This window comes from Phasianus colchicus, chromosome 15 (genome assembly GCF_987193195.1).
Source record: "Phasianus colchicus chromosome 15, bPhaCol1.hap1.1, whole genome shotgun sequence".
Classification (NCBI taxonomy): domain Eukaryota; kingdom Metazoa; phylum Chordata; class Aves; order Galliformes; family Phasianidae; genus Phasianus; species Phasianus colchicus.
Window position 1 is genome coordinate 17,229,619 of NC_143450.1, and position 27,591 is coordinate 17,257,209.

The following is a 27,591-nucleotide window of genomic DNA, read 5'->3' on the forward strand; positions in this document are numbered from 1 at the left end:
AAAGATTGAAGGAACTGGGCTTGTTTAGCTTGGAGAAAAGAAGGCTGGAGGAAGACCTCATTGTGGCCTTCCAGTACTTGAAGGGAGCGGATAAAGAGTAGGGAAAATGGCTGTTTATGAGGGTGGGTAGTGATAGGACAAGAGGGAATGGTTTTAAAGTGAGACAGGAGGTTTAGGTTGGATATTAGGAGGAAGTTTTTCACACAGGGTGGTGAGGCACTGGAACAGGTTGCCCAAGGAGGCTGTGGATGCCCCATCCCTGCAGGCATTCAAGGCCAGGCTGGATGTGGCTCTGGGCAGCCTGGGCTGCTGGTTGTTGACCCTGCACACAGCAGGGGGTTGGAACTGGATGAGCACTGTGGTCCTTTTCAACCCATGCCATTCTACAATTCTATGGGTCCCAGGGACAGCTCTGCTCCTGCCTCTCACAGCCCACAGCACTGCTGAGATACTGCAGCGTGAGTGGAGGCAGAGCAGGGCAGCAGGAAAAAATTAACACTTTTGAGGAAGCGACAGACTGAGGCTGTGGGTGGTAGCAGAGCATACGAGTTCACACATCGCACGGAGGCGGAAGTCTTTTGTTTGTTGCTTCTCATTCAAGAGCTGAGATGAAAGTGAAGGAACCCAAGCAAAGGCTGTGAGATCACAGCAGGAGGGGCTGGGAGACATCACAGCTCAGGGCCTGAGCTGCTGCAGCCGTGAGGAGCAGCAGTGCTGCCTGCACCATCACAGGTGCCACTCTCTACCCTTGAGGCCAAATGTTGGTTTTCCCCTCTCAGGCAATTAGATAGGAGATGCTTTCTCACTGTAATCAGAAAGCAGCAGTTTCTAACACAGAAGATAACATCCTTCACAGAGTCTACAGAGCTGAATGTCTGTGCTTTAGGTGATTCCTAACCTGCACAGAGGGCTGCAGTATTGCTCGGCAACACACCACATGCCCACACAGCTGGGCTGAGGCCATGGTTTAAGAAACAACATGCTCACATTGGATGTGGATTACCAGCACGGGCTGGGGGTGGCTGCTCCTCTTATGAGTACAAAAATGGTGATAAGAGACCATAGCTCCATGACAATTCACGTGGTATCTGCTTCCATCAGTACCTACAAGACCACATAAGCGAGTAACAGACAGGGCCCAAAGAGCTCTGAAAGATCCCAAAGCGTAAATATCTGTGCCAAGTACTCAGACCCTACAAAATAAAGCAGAGTCAGCAATGCATCAGAAGACTCAGTCCAAACCAAACTTTTAAGCAGCTATCAGTATCACAGCAGTGATACATTACAGAAGTTCCCCTTCCCTGAATTTCAGCATAAGAATTCTAAGTCTAAAAACTAGCATGCAAGCTTCATTTTAGGCTTACCATCATATTCTGTTCAGCCTGTAGTATGGTACAAGACAGAGTAGGGAATATAATCTGACAAACTGCACAGACATGCCTGGAAGGTTATGGAATGCCCCCAAGTCACATGTGCTCTTCTCCCTGCAATAAGCATTATGCTTCAGCTCATGTTAGCAGTAAGCTTATCTCAGTACAGCACAATAAGCAGTTTTAGTGTTCTAGCAGTTCTGCATCCCACTTCAGGGATGGTCTCAATCAAGTTGGAAGACAACTGGAAAAAAAAAAAGCTTTTCCTTAGAGAAAACAAGCAAAAAAATCAGTGTTAAGGGTTCAGTGTGATATAACTCTGCTAACAACAGCATTTCCAAGCCAACAACACAATTTCAGGAGGATGTACAGGTTTTTAGCTGGAGGTCTGATGTGAACTTCAGCTGTCAACATGGTATGTTGACAGAAAGCCTAAGTAGATTTTTTTTCCTCCCCACAGAGTCAAAGTGGTCCAACTAGAAATTGGGGGTTTGGCTCACCATCAGTTCTTCACATCTGCAAGGCAGTCGTGTTGAATGCTTTGTAATAAAGCAAAGCTCCTTGTTTCCCAAGTTTATGCTGCGCTGAGAGATTTTACTAGGAAAAAGCAGAGGTCAGAAATGAAATATTCTGAGCAGCCTGCCAACAACCACAACATTCATGGCAGGCAAAGGAGTGCTGTGAGATTAGGCAGCAACTACTAAACCCTGCCCTGCAGAAACAGTTGCTCAACTTCACTGAGCCTGGAGCAGGTAAATGGGGATGGTCTAGGTGACTGGGAGTGCCTGAGAGCTGCTTTAATATTGCCTTCTAGCTCAGTCTTTGCACTTTTTCCACTGTATATTGTGCAAAGAAACTCAGAAGGAACTCAGTGTTCATTATGTTTGACTTTAGGACTTACTGGAAGTCTTAATGTAATTGAAGTGCCTTCCACTTACAAACCTGTCTCCTACGTTAGGATATTAACAACTGCCAGATCAAGTGCTCCCATAGGGAAAAGCAGTCAGCATTACATCAGTGACAGTTACTCTTACAATTAAGGATGGTCACAACTGCTTGCAAAGGGCATCAGGTTTTCCTGAAAGCCTCTCACAAGTAACACTGGGCAGGACTTATGATGAGTGTGATACTGAGATCATGCTGCCCACTGGCCATTAGCACACAGCCTGCCTGCTCTTATGTACAGTTTCAAAACAAATTAATCTTTCCAGCTTCAGTAGAAGCTGCAAGAATTGTCATGCTCCAACCTTTAGCACTGTCCAAAGCCATGTTGTTTTTCTAAAAGAAAGGGTAATGAAGAAACAGACCCTCAGAAAAGGAGGAAAGAGAGGCCCCCCGTTCCCTAAATCCAGTACTGATATCCATCATGGACAAACAAGTTTTTTTGAAAGAACATTTATTTCAAAACTCATAGTCCATAGCAATACAATAAAATTAACATGTACACAAAACTTAAAAAAACTTTGGTTTGAAGAAATATTTAACATCTAAAACTTCTGAGGTACAAAAGGCACAAGACCAGGCACCCAAGCATTCCGCATCACCCACAGCATCGTTTGCACCATTACCAAACAGAACGCTGAGGGTGGAAGACCAGTAAAGTGATGGAAGTGGCAGGGGAGAGGGAAGGTGGAGACAAATGACAGCAACTGAAGACAAGAGATGTGTACAAAGCCATTTACTTTCACTCACAGGTGTTACATTTGTCTTTTTGTGACAAGTGCCAGGACTCTTGGGGGAAAAAAAGAAATGGATCATTTCTTAGAAATGAACTGGAAGGACCAACAGTAGAAAAGGAGACAAAGAAACAAAAGGTCTGCAGCAGGTTGGATATCAGTCAACCTCTGTTCTCCCACAAGGTCTTAAGAATTCGTTTCCTCTTTCATGAAACCATTTGTTTGAAACTGTGGAACAAAGACATGGAATTAGTTACCACCATGCACCCATGGTCTCTGTATAGCACTACAACCCAGACTTCTTTCCACGGAGGTCTTATACTTCTCCACCCATCCAATGAGAAACAAAGATTCACAGGACTGGGAAGATTTCCAGTTGCACAGTTGGCCAACAATAGCAAGACAACGTATTTTGGATCTGGTGTCATTACAGGTCATTGTGCTCTGACACTCAGAACACCACAGAGGCCGTGGGAGGTGGGTTCAGAAACGGATGACAGCAGACATAAGCTACTTCCAGCAGACAACTCAATTTCCCAGTGTCCAGGCAGCCAAAGTAGGAAGTAGATCATTGCTGACAGACTATGGGCATCCAAGGCAAGAGGGAGCATTTGTCTGCAATGAGCCATGCAAGTCAGCTTTGCCTGCCTCCAGAAAGCACAGCAGCACCCATCTGATCAGACAACACAGCCAGGAAAGATGTTTTGGGAAAATAAAGGGGGATGGAGGTATAGGGAAAAACCTGAGAACATCCAAGTGATCTTTAAGATCCCTCCAACCCAGATCATTTTACAGCTGTCCTATACCACATAAGCCCACTCTCACATGCTTTGCAATGTTACTGCTACAAAAGCTGAGCAATGTAGCTGCTTCATGCTACATATCAATACGTGAGCTTTCATTATTGCTAAATGACTCCAGCAGTTAAAACAGCAATACTCAGGTTATTAAATGCTGGTATAATGGTTCAGCATCTCACTATCTTTGTATACACCAATGGTTTTGTTCCTAAAGGAGTTTTACTTACCCCATTTACACCCTACTAGCACTGGACAAGCTGCATGCCTTGTTCTGTAATCACCCTCACCACTTCTGAATAGGTTGTACCAAAATACTGCTGTTCCCTGCAGAAAAGATACCAGATGTGGATTAGCCAGAACCCAGCCAACATGCTGAAGTCATTGACGTGAGGAAGAGGGATAATGCCCAAGAACCCAAATGCAAGCTCTTATGAAACACCTCGGCATAGGTCACAAATAACAGCACATGGAAAAGCCAACTTACTCTCAACTCTAATTCAGTTGTGTTCACAGATTGAAAACAAGATTTAATAACAGCTCTATATTGAAACCATTCCCACTATAAACTCTAAGAATGAAGTAAACTGCACAAGCACATTAACTGACTTAGATACAAGACTAATGAGAAAAGACAGTAAATGGAGAAGGGAGATGAAAAGCAGCCATACAGAGTGACTTTACCTTCTTGGGCCATATGGCTGCCCCAAAATCTGGGAAAACTGTAGCTCCTCCAGCTTCCACATCACTCATCTAACAAAACAAAGTGAGAAAAACTCAAACCAATCATTTACAACACCTTTCATATAAATGGCTCCCCAAGTTCAAGTGCCCCTTGTCCTAACACAGCTCACACCTCTGTGACTTGCAGTAACAAAGAAGAGATGGATTTCAACCAGCATGAATTGCTAAGATGATTACTGAAGGCTGTTACTTCAACTGAAGGCTTTTATTCATATGTAAGCTTGATGAAGTGCTGATCTACAAGTACATATTATACAAATTAGCCATAAAAAAACTGAACCTGCAGCATTAATAAGCCAGTCCTCCAAAATGAGGGAGAAGACTTCAGAGTAAGTTAGTTTCAGAATTTCATTCTGGTTTATGGTTCAATTAGAAAAATAAGTGCCTGTTAAACCACATTTCCTCAAATTGAAACCGTGTCCTTGGAACTCATTTTCATGATTTAGTTTAGCATCTTGGTCAACCACTTCAAAAAAACAACAATGCAAGTGGAAGACCTCAGTTTTCTGCACAGTTTCTTTGCTGTTCCCCAGTAGTTCTATTCTACTTCAAGTGCTTTAATAATACACACACCAACGAGGCTCTGAAGAAATGCTTACATCTTTATGCTTTGCCATTCTATGCTGGAATGAACTTAAACCTATTACATTTGTTAGCAGTGATGGATTCACTTTAAGCTCTACAGATGTGACTCAAAACCCAAAGTCCTGGAAACACTTCCATTAAACTAAGTAATGTTTTCACTGTTCTCAGTAAGTTTTTGGTGAGGAACTAATGGATCAGAAACAGATTAGTCACATCCATTTCCCACAAAGTGTAAACAATCAAAAGCAATCCCCACATTCTCCACTGCAACTAGGATTTCTGTTGAAAGCAGATGTTATTACTACTCTGGTGTCCTCCTGCTCGGTACCTACAATAAAAGGGCACAAGATGCCATAGGAGCACAGCTTGTGCATGCAACTCTGCAAGTTAATACCTACACCTTAACAACAAACCACTCTTTAGTAGAGACATCAGTACATGTTTGATATGTCGTGCATGGGACAAAGGGTGAAATGCCTTTGACCATGTACAGCCAGCAGAGAATAAGATAAACATTATTCACTGTAAGAATCTAGGTTTGTCCAGGAGTCCCAGTTCTGTTCAAACAGGACAGCACCTGATGCTGCAAGAGTTAAAAGACTCTCCTTCCAAACACCAACAAACCTCTACAAACAACTGTGCCCACTGCAAGCAAAACATCACCGAGTTACACCCAATTCACAAAGGAGCATCATACTTACATAGTTTAAAAAAGTGGCCACACGATTTCCAGTCCCTAACCGCTTGAAAGCATCTGGCTCATCTTTCTATAAAATTAAATGAGAATAACTGCAAACTTCAAGCTCACAGACAGCAGACAAACAAAGGTACTTACATAGTTAAGAAACGTCGCTAGCCTATTTCCTTCCGATTTGAGAGTGCTGTCAAAGGGTCGCTGTAACAGACAACAACTTTAACCTCTCATTCCGAACGGGCTCACACTAGAGTTACATATGCAGCTCTGCATGAAGAGCCTCAGGCTCAAAGAGCTGGAATTAAGAGGGGACTCACAGGGCAGCACTAAAGCCATCACAGATTGCAGCCACAGTGCATAAATGCATGCACATCGCACTCCGGTGCTATAAGGAGAAGTAGCACGCAAGTAATTCTCAGGGCATTAGAGTAGCAGCAGTGCTTTCAGGTGGTATTTAAGTAATCAACAGGCTGTTATTGCAGTGGACACTGGTCTAAAGTCAACAACTGAGGTTATGAAAAATTCAGCTTGAACTGCATTTAGGTAAGACATTAGATTCTCAGTGTGTGATCATCTCAAAGAAATGTCATAAGAAAATCTATTTCTAACAGCAACAAATTAGAATAGCAGTAATTTATCTCAAGTGGCTGTCTATCTAGAGTTAAGGACCATAGTCAAGAAGATCAAGTGTTGTGACTTTCATTGGTTGAAGTATGAGAGCATACAGATGCCAGTTTATAAGCAGAAAACACCCATAAGCCCAGCACTTCTGAAGGGCACAAAGAAAAATGCAATTAGAGGTTTATACATATTGCTAATTGTCAACAAGATTCAGCCAAGTAACGTTAAGATGAATTCTTCAATACAAAAGTAATCTTCAACACAAAAAAAAAAGCAGAAAGCAGCATTAGGAAGAGAGAAACAGCAAGAAAAACTCTCAGATGTTGAAATAAGCAAGTAGATTGTACTACAACTTTCCTGAAATGGGTTTACACTAAGAACTACAAGCACAAACTTCCTGCACCAGTACATGCAAATTCAATCTAATAGCCAACATAGAAGCTCACATAGGAGTCCCCTTGTTCCCAAGACCCCCGCCAAACTCAGGTCCAGCCATGCATTCCTGAGCTTCAATATATAAGATTCTCCTGTAACTTTTAAGTACACGATTTGAAAGTTGAAATATTTAAGTATTAAAGCTTCCCCATCTGAGAGCTGTAAGGGAACAAAAAGCTGTGAGGCTGATCAGACAGTGAGAGAGCAATGTCTCTGGATTCCAGTACTGGAATCTGTGACGCACAGAGCCTGGCAGACCAGCCCAAGCCCACGGCAAACTCCCCATTGCCCTGCTTTAACTGATGACTGCAGCCAAGGCTATGTTCCAAAGGGAGCTCTGTCCCAGCTGCCTAATCCAAAAGTAAAGACCATAATGACCAAATTGATATCTGAGGTCCTTGAGTTCAAAGGCTTTGAAGAGAATTTTAGAGCATTGACTTCACTCTGGAAACAAAGCAGTCTTAAAGTTTGCAGAAAAATTCTCTCAACAGGCCAAAGCTAACGAGTAGGAGCTTCCACAGTGCTGGGGATTAAGATTATTTATGAACAGCATTAAGTAGGGCCCCTCAATCCTGTTCACAATTATTGGGTTACCCTCCAGCTGCAGCAATCCATTCTTTCTATCAGGTAAAAATACTGGAATAGATTGAATTAAGATGGATTCAGTTGAAGAGACGATTCTACCTGGAAACCAAGGCATCACAGATGGATTTCGTGTTTATAACAGCCAGCCATCACAGCTCTTCAGTATGATTCGTGTACCAGAACAACTGCAGTAAAGAATTGTCTTCTCTCACAGCCAACCTGAGCTCACACTTGCCAGGTAGAGCCCTCTAGTGCCTGGTACAGATCCAACTAGTGCCAGTAGTAAGTTCCCCTGCCGCCACCACAGCACTGGCATCCCAGACAGAGGTGACAAAACCCTGCTGACCTCCTACAGCTGCAATCGCAGCTTAAGGCTTTCGGTTCTTAAGGCTTTTATCAGAAGGGTTCCAACTCAAAGACTTCCATAAACGCTGCTCTTTTGGAGGGACATCACCTGCTCAGCCAAAGTACTTTAAAATACCCAAAAGAGGACTGAAAACCTTGCTAGATTTATAAACCCAATGGAACAATTCCATCTCCATCCAGGGCTAAGTTTCCTAGTAGGGTAACAGAAGGAGTACATATAAGAGCAGTATGACTATCTCTCAATCTCTCTGCACTATGCAAGGAACCAAAGGGACAAAAGCAGGCAGTCAGATTTGTTCATCAGCCTCTTGAACTTCCAGCACCAGAGAAAGGAATGAGAGTTTTCCAGAGGTCATAATCCATTCCATGCAACTGGGCTATACATTAGAGTGTTTTAATAGAAAAGACATTTTAATAAGGGTTTCAACAGTTCCCAAAATGATCTGTTCCCACCCTCACTCCACACCCAAGGAGTAATTGGAAAAGTAATCTTACCCTAGAAAAATCAAAGTGTGGCTCATACTGCCCTCCCATTCCATAATTAGCAACCTACAGAAGAACAAAGCAAAATAGATTTATATAGTGAGCTGCACGACTGCTGCATAAGATAACTCTCAAAGATCCAAAACATCCTTTGAGAAACGGTGCTCTGTGGCAAGATTGTTATCTGCATAATAGATATCCACTTAACTCATTTTTCTTCAAATTGCCAGTAATGAGGTGTGCAGATAAGCACCGAGTGTTCCCTCCCTTTCAGTTTAAGGGTTCCACTGAGAATTTCTCAGTACTGATGTTTCTTAGCAGCAGCACTCTCTGCTTATCACCACAACAACCTGATAAACACGAACATGCAGCAACAGTTGCTATCACACTTACTCCCTCCTCCTCTGAAGAGGCAGAATGTGAGCATGGGTGTTTCCCTAGTATGTGTCTGATCTGGGAGATGGTGTTCATGACCTTACTCACCCACTCACCCATGTGTTCAGTTAACAGAACGCCTAGGAGGAGCTGGTTAGGAGCAATGCTGATGTTTGTTTCTGGATTAATACCATCTCACCCCACTAAAGAGCTACTTGTCAGATCTCATCCTGGTAAGGTGAAAGTGTACCAACCTGCAACAGCTCAGCTGTTTTCACTGTTAACCCCGTGATCTGCTGCATTCGTTGATTCACCTTAGCCACAACAGGATCATCATCTTCCTCCAACCATGAACTAGGGCAAGAGAAGGGAACGGGAAACAATAAAATGTTTTAGAATACGAAGCCCCAGCCACCAGTTTCCCCAAAAGAGGATTTCTTCTACCCTAAGTTACACAGATGAGACATTTACCATGCATTTGTTGTGCCAGCTTTTGCTGCATGCAAAGTATTTCTAGTTTTCCACTGAAGGTAGCACACGAGGGCTGTTAAGCACAGAAAACTTAAGGCTGAACTCTTCTCTATGCTTACCTTTTTGATACCCTGTAGCTAGCCACTGTAAGGACACCGGTTTTGGGATCACGAACTGTGGCTCGTGCCAGCTGTGCCAAAAAAATCCCAAACAGGAAGAAACATCAACTACAGATCAAGAAAATAGACTTCAATCCTAACAATATCAGCAGCTGCTTTATCAAATTTCAACGTATCACAGCATGAAAGTTAAACTCCAACCAAGAATTTGTTCCAGTTTCAGGCTAGAACAGTACACACAAAAATGCAAACGCAATCCATCACCTGCAGCTGATTCTAGAATAAGCAGTTGACTGCAAAAGCCATGATATCCATTAAATCCACAAGTAGTGCTAACTGAGGTACCTTATAAAAAGACTTCTTAAACAGCTGGAGTCCATATTACAAGATGGAACAACAACAAAGTCAACATATGAAGCTTATGCTCTTGGCAGGAAGAATTGTTGGATGCTGCATACATTTAATCAGCCCTCTCCTCATGTGGACTGGAAAAAGCTCATTCTTAGATTTAAAAAAAACAGATGAAAACATTTGCAAAATGAATTACAAATTACAGGGCAGACAAACCCACTCGTCCTGAGGACAAGACTCAATATTACCACACTTAGATTTTCCCAATTGGAAAATGCCTGCAACATCTGCTCTCAGCGACAGATACTTTTATAACAGCACATCCATGCATTTTGCACAGCAAATAATGCATCACTGTTAGGCCACATCATATAGGTAGCATATAGGAGGAGTCTGAAACCTTGCAGAACTGACCAGACTCACTGTGGCAGCAAAGCAGCAGGCTGCTGCTTGCTAACAGGCAACGTGGGTTTCGTACTTGCGACTGAGAACAAGAACTGGGACACTCATTTGTCTGACTGCAAAGTCAAACCACATTTAAATTTAACTCCTGAAAACCACAAACACTTAAAATCCTGCCTTCTTCCTTCCGCTTAATTACAGGCCCCAGAAAACCTTTTTATTTGCGTTTTCTTCACAGTAGGCAGCTATTTCCTTCATTTCTCCTCAAATGAGCCTCCAGCCAGTTTTACAGTCCTTGTCTCGTCCCTACACAAGAGCTCCTGGCACATCTACTCATCTAATTCTGACTCAGTTACTCTGCTCCAGATCTCTCCTGCGTAAATCACAGCAGAATAAGCAGGCTGACAACGTTGTTCTTCACTGTGCAATGAAGCACAGCTTTGGGGATGCAATTTCGCTTTCTAAACTTTCTATTATGCTGCTGCTTGAGCTTGCACATGCCTGCTTGATTTCTGCCCTTTGCGTTTGGATCCAGTGGCATCTCTTTGCCTTTTCAGGCTCCCACACCAACAAAGTTAAGAGTTTTGGTTACCATTTCCAGCACTGAAAGCTGACACAGTCAGCTCTGATGTATTGCCTGTCAAGTTGGAACTACTTCTTGGAACTGGAGTGAAAGCAATTGCATTTTGCAAAATAATAACGAAGACCAACTTGAGTATCACATACAGATGTTGTTTCTCTACAAAATAAGAAATACTGGCAAGCATAAACTGTAGATAATATGGAGTGTTTAGACCCAGAAGTAGAAGTCTCTTGTAAATACAAGGAAATATCCTCCCAAGCCCCAAACTAACACAGTGCTTCAGAGCTTGTCTCAAAGCTTCCATGCTTATTAACTAAAGTTTCCTGACAGAAATTAAGCTGCGTTAATGATCATCTCATCACAAGATCAGCATTTTCCAGCATTTCAGTAGTACTGCAGAACTCAGAGCTGCTCTTCCTACAGAACAGACAGATTTGAGTAATAAGTTAAAAGGAACTACTTTCTTGTAATTAAAGAAACCTGAATCTTAAGATGACAGTATTTACCTCCAGTTGTACTGATCCTCATCCTACAGCTGCATAGGTAACATGAAGAATTCCTTTCACATTACTGACATAAGCAAAACTTAGCAAGTCCTAATATTTTCTATCAAAGCTTTGAACAAAAGCTGTAAAACCAAAAAAACCTAATAGCTGCCCTATTTAGAAGGCGCTTGATTTCATAAAATAGATTTAATGATTCAATCTTTCAATGTTTCTATTTTATCTGAGGCTCAAAGTTTTACAGTATGACATAATAGGAAAAGTCTGTTTGTAGAGCTGAGAATCCTCTTTGAGAGGGAAGTGTTCTGCCAGCACTCCCACAGCTAGCCAGTACTCACAAGTCCAGAATAACAAATAATTCTGGGTGTCTGAAGAAGTATCAGTTCCTCAAACCATGTAAACATCAGTAAGTGTTTATGTTTACATTTAGAAATGCATGCAGGCAATCCTTGCCTGGAATTTTATCACCACAGTTGTTAGCAGGAGCTACAAAAGCACTAGAATGAACTGATCCTATACAATTCTACTCTCCTGTGAGACCCGGCAAGCACAAAAGACGGAGCATCTACTGCTGATCTCACATTGCCAGAAAGGAAACAGACTGGTAACTCCACCTCTAGGAAAGTCAGATAAAAAGCACCAACTTTGTGGGGTTATTTTTGTGTGCGCTCACATCATAGGTTGAAGGTGCTGCAATTCAGTTCAGCCTCATTTCAAGAAGCTGACTGAAGGTATGTTGGGCATCTACACTGTAAGCCAGGCAGTCACCTACTTTTCCAAGTCCAGTCCTTATTTACTGAGGAATTTTGCACAGTTAAATGCAACATTGCATAAACACCTTCAGGAGCCTGGGCTTTAGGGTCCTACATCACCAGGCAGTTTTGAAGTTGTTCCCCTTAGCTTCACAGTGTGTTATCTGCAGTATGAAATCATACTCTCAAATCCTTCGCCTAGCCTTTGCTCACAGATCAAAAGCATTTGATTGGCAGTCAGTGAGATGAAGGGAAACTCACCCTTGGTTTCGCCAGTTGTTTAATTTTCTCAATTTCCTCATCAGACATGACATCATAGTAGCGTACAATATGAGGGCTGTCCCATTCATCTTCTTCTTTAAAGGGAGCTATGAGCAGATGGGGGTTTCTGTTTCCATCGTGGTACCTACAGAACAGCCTTTTCTGCCTCCGAGGTGTCTGAAACAAGGCATCAAGTAGAACGCATTGTTTGCTCAACCACTATTCATAAACTTAGAGACAGGCAAAAAAGTGTCTTATTTCACAGGCTCTAGCAAGAGCTGTCAGCACACAGCTAGTGTCAGAGGTAAGCAGCAGCAGCGCTGATATTTATTGTGAATGAAAACATGCTGTTCCAGATGCCACCAAGAAGATCTGAAAAAACTAATCTCTCAGTTAAATCCTAATAGCCTATAAATTCAGATTCAATAAATATACAAAGTTTGGCTGTAAGAAATGCCTGGTTCTTATGATTTCAACTGCGCAGAGAAATAAATGGATTTCTTCCTGCACTAAAAATATTTGAAGTGCCAAAGACTGGCAGTCAGTACGGTCACCCCAGGAGCACCCATCAAGATGCACAAAATGTGATGCTATAACAGTGGCAAAACATAACTAGTTCTCAGTGAGAAAAGCCTCCTATTTTACCAATACAGCCAGCAACTGAAATGATTGAACAGACAGACTGTCAGGAGACTCAGTTCTCACCAACCTTTAAGAAGAACAAGCTGAGAGCTGTACAGATTTAACAGGTTAAGACAGAGGCTGAGGCATAAGCGCAAGTCTCAGACTGGACAATTACACTTCATTTTTCTTGCACAGATTAACACATGAGCAAACTCAACCATCCTTATGCAACGGCAGTGCGGTCAGAAAAGCTCTGCCTTTCTCTTACCATTTTCACCCCTTCACCTCTGCAGAGGGCCTCATAGATATCGCGCTCTGGCAAGTAGTCAAGAGGTCTCTCATAGGCACCACTTTGCACCACTGGTTCAGTTGTGGCCGCTGTCTTGTTTGAGGGCTTCTCTCTCTCCTTCTCCAGCAGCTTCTCAAAGTACCGCAGATTGCTGCCCGCTCTCTCATGAGTACTGTCTTCATCAGGGGAAAACAGACAGAGCCAGTAACTGCTGCAGTCTCAGGAATTGTTAATGCAAGGAAGACTTTGCATCAAGATTCAGCAATAATTCTCTCCATCCTAGAGCGCCATCAAGCAACCAAGTGCTCTGGCTCCTGTTTGTCTTTGCAGAGAGAAGCTGGCATTCTTCTGCAGTAATTTCTGAAAGGATCCATCACAGAACATGCAGTTCTGAGTGGAAAAAGGTTTTGGTCACCACAGTCCTCCTGTACTTCACAGGTTGTCTGCCTAATTCCATCCAGGAGAAGCAGACCACAAGAGATCAAGCTAGGCTATTTGCAGCACCCTTCTGCACCATACCTCTCATCTGCAGTGCACAAGCAGGCTTTAGCCCAGTACCTCAGTGGAACCCCAGCCACAAACTTCAGTCTCAAACACTTCCTGTAAAGCCTGGAAGCTCAGAAGTTAAGCATTGCCATTTACCAGCTTACCTACAGCATCCATTCACTCATGCCTGTACCAGAGGTATTCCAGAACACATTAGACCTATCATTAGTGATTAAAGCTGCTGATATGAACTAGTAAATACCATCAATAGATGACTTTAATCACCTATTATAGTTACACTATAGAAGGAACAAGTCCCAGTTCACCACTATGTGTTTCTGGACATAGCACCTACAACACTTCTTTGCTTTTGACTTTCCCAAGCTTATTGTGTCTCTTATTTAACTAACCCAGATGTCACTGAAGTAACCACCCCTCAAAGCACAGGCTGATATTGGCTAGATAAAGGTTATCCCAGTGTAGAGGAGGCTCCCACAAAGGACTGTCAAGTCTGTTCCACTCTGATGCTGATAAGGATTTGCATTGTGCTATCAGTGCTACGCATTATTGCAGAGGGAACTAAATTCACTACAGTCATCCCTGTGAACTTTAATCTAGGAATTTCAATGTCTGCAGAAGTTATTCATCTTTCCCATTCTCCTCCCTGCTAATAAAACAGCTTCACTTACTCCTGGGATGCAGCCATCATCTAGATTAAGAACCACAGCTGATTTAAAAGCCATACAAATATTTCAGTCAGAAGATGCTAGAGATAACAAACCTTCCCAACACAAGCAGCAAGCAGAACTGTACTTAAAGGAATGCCTATTTGCTTACTCAAAAGAAACCTAGAAACAGAGCACAGATAAAACCAGGTCTCAGGAAATTCCATCTATGGTCTGACTGCTCAGAAAAAATACACTAAGATCTCAGGCAAAGAAACTACCCAACATAAAAGAGCATCTGTGAAGAAATATTAAAAAGTCAGCAGGTTTTGACAGCAGAAATAGTACTCTGCTGAGCCCATGGCAGCCTTGATCTCTACTGGAATCCTTAAGCCCGGGCATTAACCATTGCCAGACATCACAGTACACCAGCAGATACAGTGGTCAGACAGACATTTAGGTTTCAGGTAACAACAGGCGGCCTATAGGATGGCTTGCTGAGGACATTTCATGCACAAGTAGACTTTTCTCCATAACTTATATTTGTTTACAGGTAGAAAACCCTTCCAGTCAGCTCACCCATAAGTATGGGCTGTTCTTGGCTGTTACTGGCAATGCTCTTACCAAGGGATATCAGGCGCCTCGTAAGCTCCATGGCTCTGTGCAAGTCCCCAAACTGGAAGACAGCATAGCTGAGATAATCCAGGATCTCCACTTTGCTGACTGTAGTATCCTCCCCCTCATCGTGCTGTTTTAAGGCTTGCTCCATCCACAGTACTGTGTGATAGTAGTCACCATCATTGTAAGCAGTCTTGCCCATACCAAAGCAGTCACTCACTGTCAAAGACGACCTATATTTTGTTCCTAATAACAAAAAAAGTTCTTTAAGCAACCTGCACAGAAGCATTCTTGCCCTCATATGTGGAGGCACATTGAGAAATATCAATAAATACACACACTTATAATAAAAGACGTCTTTTGAAGAATGCATAACAATGATTTACATTCCATACTGAACTGGTCACCTTCAGGAGTTGAAATTTACATTCCATCATCATTGTGGCATTCATCTGTTTGGGAACCAAGAAAAGTTTAACAAACTTCTCTTCAGCTATTCTGCCTTCTGCTGTAGACAAAGGCAGAATGGACTAAAAGCTTAGCAGATTTGACTGACACCAAGTTAACACTGTTAGATTATCAGAGATGTCTGGCTACATGGCACGCTGTCTCGTGTGCTCTTGAGGTGTATATTTATGCATAAGCAAGCTGATTGTTATTTAGGCAAACTAGGTTCAATTGTGTGCAGATTTCCGGTTGCTTCAGATCAGGTGCACAGATATGGCTTCATTTGCAGTTCACTGTTCATGACCTACATTTAACTAAAGCGATTTTGTAAACTCAACTACCCACACTTTAACGAAGTCCAGGCAATCTGTAAGCAGTGCTACTGGAACAGGTTACGGTCACTAGCACATCTCTTACAAACACCCAGTGGGACTCCTGAGAGAACAATGACATCACAATATGTTTATCTAGTCCCAGAAATAACTTTGTGGCAAATACTGTTAGTCTTTACTCTGTAGATAAAGAACAAGAGGGCAAGAAGAGAACCACGCTTTGCTAGAAGCCACAAGAGCAGTGAATTAGGGAGCATCTCCTCTGCCCAGCTCATAAGTTCCCAGGGAAACAGCCATGCCATTTGCCTACACAGCTACCAGCATAAGCAGCTTCCTAGCTTTGGTACTGAGACCACAAAAAAGCCAGAACAGATTTCCCCTTAAACTAATAGAAATAAAACCTGTGCCACTTGAGCTGATCGTGTGGATCGTGGCTCCCTGGCTGGGATGGAAAAAACCTCATTCTCAGAACATTACAGCAAATGCAACCTCTACTGCTTGAGCCACACAGTTTCAGAACCACAGGCCTTTATTTCCACTCAAAATGGACTTTTGGAGAGTTTGAGGGTGTTACTGTTTGCATCTCTTTATAGCAGATGAGACCACTGCACACTTACCTGGTAAGTTCCCTCGAGAGAGAGTTTCAGGATCCAGTTTGTACGTGTCCTGCAGGCGCATCAGAGCCTTGGCAGCCCCTGTCTCGTCTTCTTCAGTTGGAAAGAACTGGCGCTGAATTGTGAGATTTGTGATAAAGCCTTCATAACAAAAGGAAAAGCTGTTACTTTGGTTTGAATAAGTTCAGCACCAGATTAACACAGGACACGTCTGCTTTGTTTCTAAATTCCAAGATTCAAATTAACTAGATTTAAAGCCTCTCATTAGGCTCTCCACTTATACAGGCATTGCTTTCTGTCCCATTATAAGAAACAGAGTTAACAGGCAAATGACAAGAGAAATAACCATCAATACATTCACTTGCACCACATAATTGCTGACATACAATGACAAAGAGTCCTTTGCCAATTCAGTACAGATCTCATTTTGATCCTTATTTACTGACCAACGTGGTCACAAGTGACTGCTTACAGATGCAGCAGATTGGGAAGTAAGATGAGTGAGCTGTTACACAGAAGAATATATAGCTCAAGACAAGATACTAAACAGCTGATAACTGCTGGCCACTTTAGGACATCCTATTCTCCTCTTAGCTGCAAACTACACAAGCAAACCAAATGTAATGTGCCTATGACAAGTAACAGCTTTGAGTCTTGGCTCAGCAGCACATTTCCCCCCTTGGGTACCCAGTAAGCAAGAGCCCAGTCATTAGTTTAAGCTTCAAACCAAATTAGCAACAGTATTTAAGCCACAGCTGGGTCTGCAGCTTCCAGAACATAAGGGGAAGCCATAAGGGGACCTCCCACCAACACCTTCCCTGCAGTCCTTACCATTTGTTGTATCCTGAAGAACCAGGTTTTCTAATTCCAGCCAGTCAGTATTTAAACGCTTCACCAGCTTATAAGCATTCACAGGGTGTGCCAGGTACCCCTCTGGATCCGAGGTGGATTTGCTCGTCAGCACATCCATTTTTTCAGCCCAGCTGGAAAGAGAGAATTGTATTGCTCAGCCTGAGAACAATTTCTGAATGCATGTCTTCCTTCTGAAGTCATCCTAATTACATAGCTAGAACCAACTTACTGCTGCTTTTGCTATCATAACCAGATGTAAGGCTTTTAACTTCACAAGGATGAAGTGAGGTTCATTGATTTTTGTTTTTAATCACAATATGCTCTTTTCAAAGAGATTTCCCTGCCTATTAATTTAAATCTCAGTAGGCATTCATCTCCCCTGCAATGAGCCTTAGCCATCAGTTTTCAGCATGTTGCACTTCAGCAAATAATAAAAAGCATCATTTATCTATCTCAGAAGTGTGCAAATTCCTATTATCCCTTATGACAAGCATTTGGCCAGCCTCTCCCCAGTACCCAGGAAGGAAAAAAAACTTTGCTGAGGTAAGCTAATAACTGAACATTAGAAATCCCCTTTGAGTCTAACCCCAAACTAAGCCATGAATGAACCATGGCTGTAAGCAGTTCAATTGGCACAAACCGCCAGGCTGCCTTATTCTATGATGTTGCAACAAAGCAAGATGAGAACCCTTTGCAGAGATATCAGATTAATGACACCTTAAGACATGTCTACACCACTTTAAAAAAAATCAGCTTTCACTGCACCCAGTATTTATTTTGCAAAGTCGTAATAAGGTGAAGTTTTACTCTGTTCACAGCAGTATTTTGAGTCAAACATCTCTATACATAGAAAGCAATTGTGACAAATGCCACCAAATTCAAATGATGAAATTCAGCATCTGTTACAGAACACATCCCTCAGACTAGAGCTCCAGTGTTGTGACAACTGAAATATCCTCTTGCTTCCCAACATAGGAAAAAGTCAACTGCAAATTTAACACGTGCAAAGAGAAATCTGACATATGCAAATGGTTTTTGTTGCTTTAAAAAAATTATACATAGCTTGAGCTCTGTTTAAACATACTTGAACAGGAGACAGTTTTTCTTCAGAAGGGCAACTTTTCAAGAAATAAATTTGTGTGTACAAAAGCAACAAGGAATTTGGATAATTTCACTGTTTCATAACCCTGTCCCCACCCAACAATCCCAAAGGGAGATCAAGCTGCCAGATACCATCTGGAGTGCAGAAATGGAAAGCCAGTTACAGGCACACAGCTCCTACTAACCCAGACTTCAGACCATTCTGGTGCCATGCCCTGTTAGGTACAACTTTTAGCTAGGTAATTATTAACAGCCTAGCTAAGGAGTGTGTTGTCAGCAAGAGCTTTAACTGATCTGAGGTACCAGGATAATACAAGCTGTGCAATGCTTAAACAGGTAGCCCAGAGCAACAGCATCTACAGGCATTTAACTCACGCAGATAAGGCTCCTCTTTGATATCAGTGTCTTCTCCATAGGAGCACTACTTACACTCATTATATTTATTGGGGAAGTGCTAACCAGAACAGGAAGGTGAGCTGTAACTGAACACAACAGGTTATGCACTTTGTTGCCCCTCTTCACTACGCAAACCTCTCCCTTACCTTTTAATCCGAGACAGTTTGGTCTCTTCTGCTCGGATGTATTCTTTCAAAGACTGTACCAAGTCCTTCTCTGCATAAATCAGATCTGTCATTTGACCTGAAAACAGAATACAAGCAAGTAGTAATCACACTCATGAGAAGTCCCCCAGCAGCACCAAAGGCCTCAGATGCTGCAGCCCCTTTAAGAACAGATAAAGGTGTGCACTTAGAGCTGGAATGCTTTCAGACTTACTACACACACAGGTCTGACATTTAAATGCTTCAAGAGGCTATTAAAGTCTCAACTTCATTTGTTCACATAGCCTTGTCTCTTTTTTTTAACCATCTCCAAATTACTTTACTATTATAATTATATGCCATGCGATCAAAATAAAGGTTTGACATTAATGAAGCTACTGAGTCAAAGCAACAAGACATCCAGATGCCCTAACATCTGTTCAGCACATGGACAGAAATGAGGTCAGCTACTACTCTACCATTTGACTCACTTAAAATTACAGCTTTTCAATACTGGTATCTGTGGATACACAACCTACCATTAAGGAGGAACTTCAGACTGATGTTTATAGACTGACAAAGTCTCTCCTCATTAGCATTAGAGAGAACTGCTAGCATATTCATCTGAAGGGTTGTGACAAACTTTGCTTTTCAAAGAGTAACACTGAAAGACCCAGCTTTAGTGTCAGCATTCTAAAGTCTTTATTAGTGAGGCATAATTAAGCAGAAAGGCAGCAGGATGTTCTTCTCCCAGAGATAAGGAAGGTCCAGAAACAGGCAAATGGGAAGAGCAGGTGGTCCTTCACGGTAACCTTGCAGCCACGTAGGTAAGCACTATTTAGTCAGCTTCAGAACACAAGGAACACGTGCTCCAAACCCCACTGCTTTGCTCTGGCTGATGAATTCCATACATTAGTGCAAAAGAAACAAGCAGGAGTTTGGAGCTTTAGCATTCAGAAGCGCTGCTTCACTGAGCTCAAAGTTGAGGACAGCCAGATCCATTCACCTCTCATCTTTATTACCTTTATTTACTATTCCACAGGAAAGTATTAGACCAAGTCACAGCAGGAATCAGTTTGTGCCTACTTCTAGGTTCTACTACAGAAATCATACACTGCTTAATCACAGCCATAAGACAAGAACTAGAATTTCATCAAATCTGTTTTCCAGACCTGCAGCGATATGAATTCATTGGGATTTACCGAAATCTTACAAAACCAGGAAGGGTTTTGGAGATTTTTCCTTCCTATTCCCAAACCCAGATTAGTTAAGAGATAAGAGGTATCACATTTTGTGAAAGAACGTTTCACATATTTATCACGCAAGTTCTCTGTGTGAAATCAGCACCTCAGGATGAACTTTTTCACATAAGCTTTGTGCTGCATTCAAAACACCAGATGCACAGCTCTTAAGAAAAGACAGAAGTTGTCTTTTACTCACAGACCTCAGAGAAGCTCATATCAAGTTAGTCATGACGTGCTGAGCTAACCAAATGTGAACAACACCCAGCGATACAAAACCTGCAGTGCAGAATAGCACCAAGGACATCAAAGCGTTGCTCTCCCTGATGAAGCTGGTGTTTGATAGGGCCATACAAGGGCAGCCATACGGTTCATCTGTAAAGTTTAACAGTTCTGGCAGTCACATTAGTTGCATCATGATATTGTGCAATGGTTGTTTCCGTACCTATTGAAGTGAAGAATTCTGCTTCTGCATGCCAGATCAAGAAAACACTGGTGAAGAACACCAACCGCAGCCAGGGCTTCATCTTCTAGAAAGCTCAAACCTGGAAAATCAGAGTTGTATCACCTTCCAGCAGCAATAAAGTCCCAGTCAAATGGTCAGACACAGACATGGTAGGAAACAGTTATATAAAAACTGTCAAGAAATACAAATAGTGAGAAAGCCAAATAAATAACACTTTTTGTAGAGTAGAAGTGGCAGCAAATGCTGGAAAAATTTAAAGTGAAAATTTCCAACTTGGATCATTTAAAATACATCATCCCAATACTATGGCCTCTGGGCACAGTGTTGCCTTATGGCTTTCGGATTTCCAAGGCTGCTGCTCAGCGAGCAGAACAGCCACCAGAGGAGCTCTCCCAGCATCCCCACATTAGAACAAAAGGAAGATGGTAGAAGGAGCTGGCAGATGGATGACACCTTCCCTTTCTCCATTTTTCAAGAATGCAGTATGATAGGAGTCCCAACCCTTACTCCAAGCTCCTTGGTACATGGATGCAAACAACAAGCACACCAACACCACCTCCATCACTGAGAACAACACATAGCTCTGCTATGTATTACCACACTGCAAGATATTTCTTACATTTTCCTTTTGATTGCCTTAAAAGTCTGTATGAGAAGTCAGAAATATTTACCACAAGTTTGCAAGCATGAGTAAGCAGAAAAACAGTGTCTGAGACAGGGAATGCAGAAGGCTTCTGACCATGCTGTTCTCACCCCCCTGCAAACCACGTATTCCCAAATGATTTGTTTAAGCCCGTTCAGAACTCATACATGGGTAATGTGAGAACCAAGCAAAGCTGAATGAACAGTACCACACAGAGGTCTGCCAGCACTGACAGCCACTATAAGTGATATAGCAGAAAGCACAGCGACTCGAGAGTACTTGGGAAGCACATCAGTTGGGATGTACTCAGCCAGAACTGTCCATCTGCATGGGCTGTTCTTGTCTCACGGAGTGGTTTTTTGGACACGCTACACAGAGCCTGGCAAAACAATTACAAGGGAGCTTTCCAGTTCAAACAACACAACTTTGCTTTCTCCCTGCACCTCCCCACCATGTTCGCTCACGGCTCAGGATATCTGCCAAAAAGAACACTTACTACAGCTAGCAGCTTGTCTTTACAGCATATCTTTAACAGCTTTGCCATCCTACTCAGGTTTTCTTGAGTCAATAAACAGAAACCCTCAGTAAACACAAACCAGCTCTTGCTTGAAGCAGCAGACACCTGGCCGTAGGACTTCCAAACTGTTTGTATACATTCTTCTCACAGCTGTTGTTCAGAAAACCAGCAAGAAATAATGAATTACAGGAGACTAAGAGTGATGTCATAACCACAGTTTTGGAAAGCAATGGTGCATGTGCACACACACACGTGTGCATGGCTTCCCCCACACATACAGCCAGGCTATCTGCTAACACAGAACAGAGCCAGAAGGGGCATTAGCACCTCCCACCTCAAAAACCAGGACCAAGAAATCAGTAAAGCCAGTCTGCTTTCCTTGGATGATGGAAGAACTCAGTTGCACAGAAATGCCTGAACTCTATAGATAAGAAAGCTGCAGGACAAGCACTGCCTGCAGCTCCTCAGCATGGTATGCCTGTTATCCAGACAGGTGAATTCAGGATTTCCTTTCATTCCGATGAGAACAGCTACACTGCTCTGCAACAGGTTTCAGAAGACTCACACAGATTTTCTAAGCTCAGTTTAGCCTAAGTTAAAAATCACGCAGGGGCCATGAAGGAACCGAGAGCAGGCAGCATTGGCTGTATTAAGAGCACAGATACCTCCAAGTGTTTTGCTCCCTGGAGGTGAGCACGTGCACCACTGCCCAGCCTATGGGACTGCAAGGAGGGATACTTAGAGCTGAAAAGCTCCACATACAGCAACATTTTGTGTTTTGTTCCTTCCCTCCCCTTAAAAGTACCCAGCCAGCAGCACGAAAAGCCAACCAAATGGATACTGTATAAACACTTTTCAGGAGCGTAAGCCCTCAATGAATCATTGCTCCCACTGGAAAGAGCACCGTCAGGCTGCAGGGAGCTCCGGCCGCAGGAAAAAGTCCTTTTAGACCAAATAGACCAGGATGGAATTTTTCTTCCCAAGTTAGACTGAGTTCTTTATTAAACACACTAAAAATTCTCCAGAAGATGTCAGAACATGGACCCAACCTATAGAAGTTATTTGCACGCCTACTGGGATTGTCAGCTTTTCACCCACAAATCAGGGTTACAGACTGGCTCTTCTTCTGCGGCTGCCTGTGCTATTAAAGAGACCTGGAAAGCCACTGCTAAAATAGTGCTTCCCCACTGCAGCTAAATTTAACATATCACAGGGCAGCATAACAAGCAAGTCACTATTTCAAAGCTGCCTCAGGCCACAGATGGTTCTCAGTGCATACAGCTGAGCTCCATACACCAGGCTCTGAAGAGCAGCCCATCTTCAAACAGCAATTTGGGGTTGGACTCTTGGATGAGCCAACATTCTCCAAATGCCAGTGCTTTACGACCAGCATCTGTTACCTGCAGACACAGCAAGAAGTGATCCATCCCCCTCACTCCCTACAAGGCAAGTGGCTTCAAAAGTGGTCAACAGCTTGCCATTAGTCCTGATGGCTACACAGGAGGCTAAGCATATTTAAATACAGCAGTACAAACAAAAACCTGCTAGATTATTCTCATGCTTAAGGCCAGAGGACGGGCTGAATCATAAATGGATTCAGAATTATTATTATACTGCTATAAGAAAAGCAGCCATAAAAACACCCAGCTCAGAGCAGCGAGTCTCACAGCCAGCAGATCCTTGGCACACGATGGCAGCTCTAAAGCTAATTAAAATGATTAAATAGTGAGGAAACATTAATTTTATCCCAATAGAGCAAATCTTCACTGCTAGCAGACAACTGAGACACTATTCAGGGCCATAATCCATTATCCAGACACAGTAGGTGCTCCAACATCCCTGAACTAAGAAGTGTGAAATCAAGTGCTCATCAGGGTCCCACTCAGAACTTGAACCTCACACCAGGATTACTGACACCATCAGTGCAGCATGCAGTTACCCTCCTAAAACAGCTAGCTCCTGCTCACAGCAAGGGAGAGAAAAGGCATTGCTTCCTTCCAATATCACATAGCTCCTCACAAGCAAATTCTTTTCTCCCTTAAGGATCACCTAATAATTCCTTCCCAATTCCCTCCTCCAGTATACTTTGAGTTTTCTGCTCAAAGCAGCTTATGCCTACATCACCACCTTTCTTGCCAAAGGGCTTAATGTGCATCTGAAAACAATTATAATTGCCTAACAAATAATACAACATGATCTCCTTGTACTTTTCATGGCAAGCCAAAAGGAAAAGAGGAAAAGCTGTTCATTTGCACGCACTGACAAGGACACAGTATGTCTATGCAAAACTGCATGCATTTTTTTAAAGGGTAAAATGCCTTGTGTTATCCTCACTGATACTACCCTCAGAAAGCATAAGCATCTGGATCAGTTTCCATTTGTTTAAACTATAGCAAAAAAAATATTTCTTCAGCACTGTAGAAGACAAGAAAACTCACACAGTTAGCACAGCAAATCTGCCTGCATCTCACTCTGCAGTGCCCACAAGCTCACCATACAGCTGGAGCCAAACTGCACACTGTTGGTGAACACGTGAGCACAACACACCCCTCTCCCACTGCAATGGTTCCCAGCATTAAGTTCCAGACTGCATTTTACTGTGCAAAGCCCATAGTTTTGGTATACATCTATATATTTGCCTTCCATACATTCGCATTACATGAAAAAAAGTTTCCATTCAGAAAGATTTTTTTTTTAATGTCACAAAGCTGTGGGCAGCAAAGCACTCCTTTCAACTGGTAACAACAACCGAATTAAGCTCAAATGTGTGGCAGGATCTCAGATCACCCTGGAACACATACTCCTGACATACCCAGCGTTCTTCATACAGAGAGCCATACACAAAAACCAGGCCCAGGCAGAGGAAAGCAATCTATGTTCACAGCTCGCTTCTTTGGAAGCTCGCCAACATGCACAGCATGGGTATTATAAACAGACGCGATTCCTGACTTCAATCTAGAACGAACTCCTCACGTTGTGCAGTAAATCATGCTCCCCCTGCTGTTACAGCCTGAAACGCACGACGGTCGTGGTTGTACTTCCTGCACGGAGCTACATTGAAACGGGAATCTCAGTAAGTTACAGCATAAGCAAAATTCTTGTCCCTTAGAGTCACAGCGATGGTAATTTACAGTTCTCAGGTGGCATTATGAGAAATCAGAGCAGCAGTTATCGGTTTTGCTATATATATATACAACGTACCTGTATTCCCGAAGTCCTTGATGCCAGCAAGCTGCAGCACCCGCCTGGAGAAGATGGCTGTGTGACCTTCCAGAGCCACTTCACCCTCACAAAGTACTACGAAGTCAAAGGACAGGACGTTTGATTACACACTCATCTTCTAGGAAAGCCAACCTGGGGGACACGCTGCCCGAGAGCAGCCAGCACAGAGCTATAGGATTCCTGCAGCCCTGCCCACAGGTCACGGAGAAGCTCTCTGTACCCCATACCCCAACACCCCCCCAAGGGAGCACCGACAGCCCGAGCGGGGACCTCAGAGCTCTCCTCCAATCTCAGTGACTCCGTCACCATCCCCGCCGCTGCTCGGCACACAGCAGTGCCTGCGGGCCGGAGCGAAAGGATTTCTTTCCGAAAACGAACTCCAGCTGAAAGCGAAAGGAGGTGAGAGCGGAACAAGCGCGTCCCGGAACCCTCGCAGAGCCGCAGCCAGCATGGGGAGCAACACGGGCAGTAACACGGGACAGCCGCCCTGCAGCTCCCACGCCGCCACCGCCCGCAGGGCACCGCCTTCGAAGCCGCCGCTACCAGGTGCCGCAGCCCGCAACGCCGCCTGCTTACAGCAGCCGTTCTGGCTCTTTCCAGCCCCGCCGAGACGCGCTGGGTCGGGCCGGCGGCAGAGGGAGCGCTGCGAGAGCAGCTCGGCACCGGCAGCCTCCGGAGGGGGAGGTTGAGAAGCGCTGCGCCGCGCTGCGCCCGGCCGCGATGACCCCCCGCATCCCCCCCCACCCACGGCTCACCGCAGCCCCTCTCGGCGCTCCCCGGCCCGATCCCGGTCCCGCTGCCGGCCGCCCCGCCCCGCTCCCGGCCCCGCCGCTCTTGAGCCGCCGCCGCGCTCCCAGCCGCGCCCCCCGCCCCGCCCGCGCCGTAATGCCGCGAGTGGAGGCGCCGCGCGGGGCCGAACCGATCCGATCCGATCCGCTCAGCCCTACGGCAGCGGTGGGGCGGGGAGGGCCGAAGGTTGCATGGCAGCTGTGGGGCAATTCCGGCCCGCGGGGCGATTTCCACCCGTGGGAGGCGGTCGCCAATTAAGAGCATTCATTAGCAATCATCGCAATGAACAGTGATTGCTGCCGAACATCATTACAGTTATCTCAACCAAAAATAACTCCTCCTAAATAATAACTGGAATCAAAAACTCAATCGGATCTTAAAAGACATCATGAACAAGCAACGTCCTGCTTCCCAGATTCAGTCCTCCATCATCACTCTGCTCACTGAGCAGAAATGCAATGAAATGTGGCTGAAGAGCCAAGATCTGGGGAGATGATTCCTACCAGAATCCAGAAAGAAAGGGAGGAATTAAGGAAACAAACTTACACGGATATGATTTCACTGAAGCTTTTAGCAGCTACTAAAATCACAAACTGTAACAAAAAGGCCCAGCTGCCTTTGTCAGCAGGGCTTCCTACAGAACTCCATACATCTCATGCAGTACATGCTGTATGCTAACATTTATTTAGGCAAAGTGAATTTCCCTCCTCTGTTTACAAAGGATTGCATGGCCGTCAGTGACAGAAGCTGGTCTGCAGGACTGTGACTGTGCTGCAGATATGGGAGCCCATTGCAGACTGTGAAAACAGCGTCAGCCTCCAGAGATAACGCTGTGCTTCACAGCCAGAGTTTTTAACCCATTTCTGACCCTTTTAAACTTCTTCTTATGGCAGACTTCTGCTATTATGTCATGGATACATTGATTTCTCTAATTTAGTGGAAAGGACTAAAAGTGTATATGCCGGGGGAGCACAAGGATCTGGCTTTCCTCTTGCAAATAACCAGCTGTGCAGACCTTCTGACTGTATATACAACTTGATGTAGCATTAGCACAAAGAGCCTGGACTCTGTAATGGTTCTACACCCCATGTTAAGCTATTCTTGTAAAGTACCATTTTTACTTTAGCTATATTTGCTTTGAAATCCTTTTAGAGGAAAATGCTGAGCTCGCAGAATGCCCCTGGCTGGGAGCAGGACGTGTGTCAGGTTAAAAACAGCTCCTTTCTGCCTGCACTGGGGCTGAGAATTGCCTGTCTGAGATCTGCCATCAGCCAAGGGCCTCAGAGAGCACAGAGCCACGGGTGGCTTTTAATGTCAGACTCAAGCAGCCCAGGCTGATCTCCCATCATCACAGCCCTCGCTGGCACCTGGAGAGCTGTGGCACAGAGAACTGGTTTAAGAACAAGAGAACTTCACATCTTGCTGGAGTTTCAACTGCTTTTCCTGAGAGTGGAATCAAAATCCTTCCGCAGAGAGCTTGGCTGCCAGACACACACAAAAGCATTTTTGGATGCCCCCTCATCTCTCATGTTACGAAGTTTTCTGTCTGAGGCCTTAGCAGAGGAAATATTAAAATTATCTCTGAGTACTTACATAGTGCAGTGTAGTATTTCCCATAAATCAGTGCACTGAGTCAGACCGGAGGAGGCAGGGATGTGTCTGGGTAACAGAACTCTTTCTGACCTCCGTGGGGCTCAGATTTCTCTCTGAAACAGTACTTTAAAAAGTACACATGTAGAAAGACCTCGTACACAAATAAACTCTAAATTTAGCTGTGTGCTTATTGCACTTCCCTGGTTGTTTTTTATGAATGAAAAAAAAAAAAAAAGACATTGGATCCTGGAGGAGCAGGAATAGAAGCCCAAAACACAGGAAGAATGCTGTGCAGCAGGACGTGACCACCCTGATATCACAAACTTCAGTGCAATTTACTCTTCTGGTGATGCACAATGCACTGCTGCCCTGAAGGACAC

The 27,591-nt window shown here is 43.8% G+C and overlaps 1 protein-coding gene across 5 annotated transcripts; it reads right to left on the reverse strand.

Moving 5' to 3' along the window:
- Positions 1-2,757: 2,757 nt before the first annotated feature.
- P4HA2 (prolyl 4-hydroxylase subunit alpha 2) lies at positions 2,758-25,657 on the reverse strand. Of its 5 annotated transcripts, XM_031598456.2 has the most exons (17): positions 25,585-25,657; positions 24,809-24,904; positions 20,427-20,526; positions 18,744-18,840; positions 17,080-17,231; positions 16,252-16,389; positions 14,862-15,101; positions 13,066-13,262; positions 12,174-12,350; positions 9,322-9,392; positions 8,986-9,085; positions 8,369-8,422; positions 6,008-6,067; positions 5,874-5,939; positions 4,528-4,596; positions 4,074-4,170; positions 2,758-3,274 (listed from the first exon to the last, which is right to left on the reverse strand). In XM_031598456.2, exons 3-17 carry the CDS (start codon positions 20,506-20,508, stop codon positions 3,204-3,206), a joined length of 1,671 nt encoding a protein of 556 aa, XP_031454316.2. In that variant the 5' UTR covers positions 20,509-20,526; positions 24,809-24,904; positions 25,585-25,657; the 3' UTR covers positions 2,758-3,203. The 5 variants fall into 5 exon arrangements, with proteins under 5 accessions (XP_031454316.2, XP_031454312.2, XP_031454313.2 ...); XM_031598452.2 differs by lacking the exon at positions 6,008-6,067 and having other exon boundaries at positions 2,759-3,274; XM_031598453.2 differs by lacking the exon at positions 5,874-5,939 and having other exon boundaries at positions 2,759-3,274.
- Positions 25,658-27,591: the final 1,934 nt, after the last annotated feature.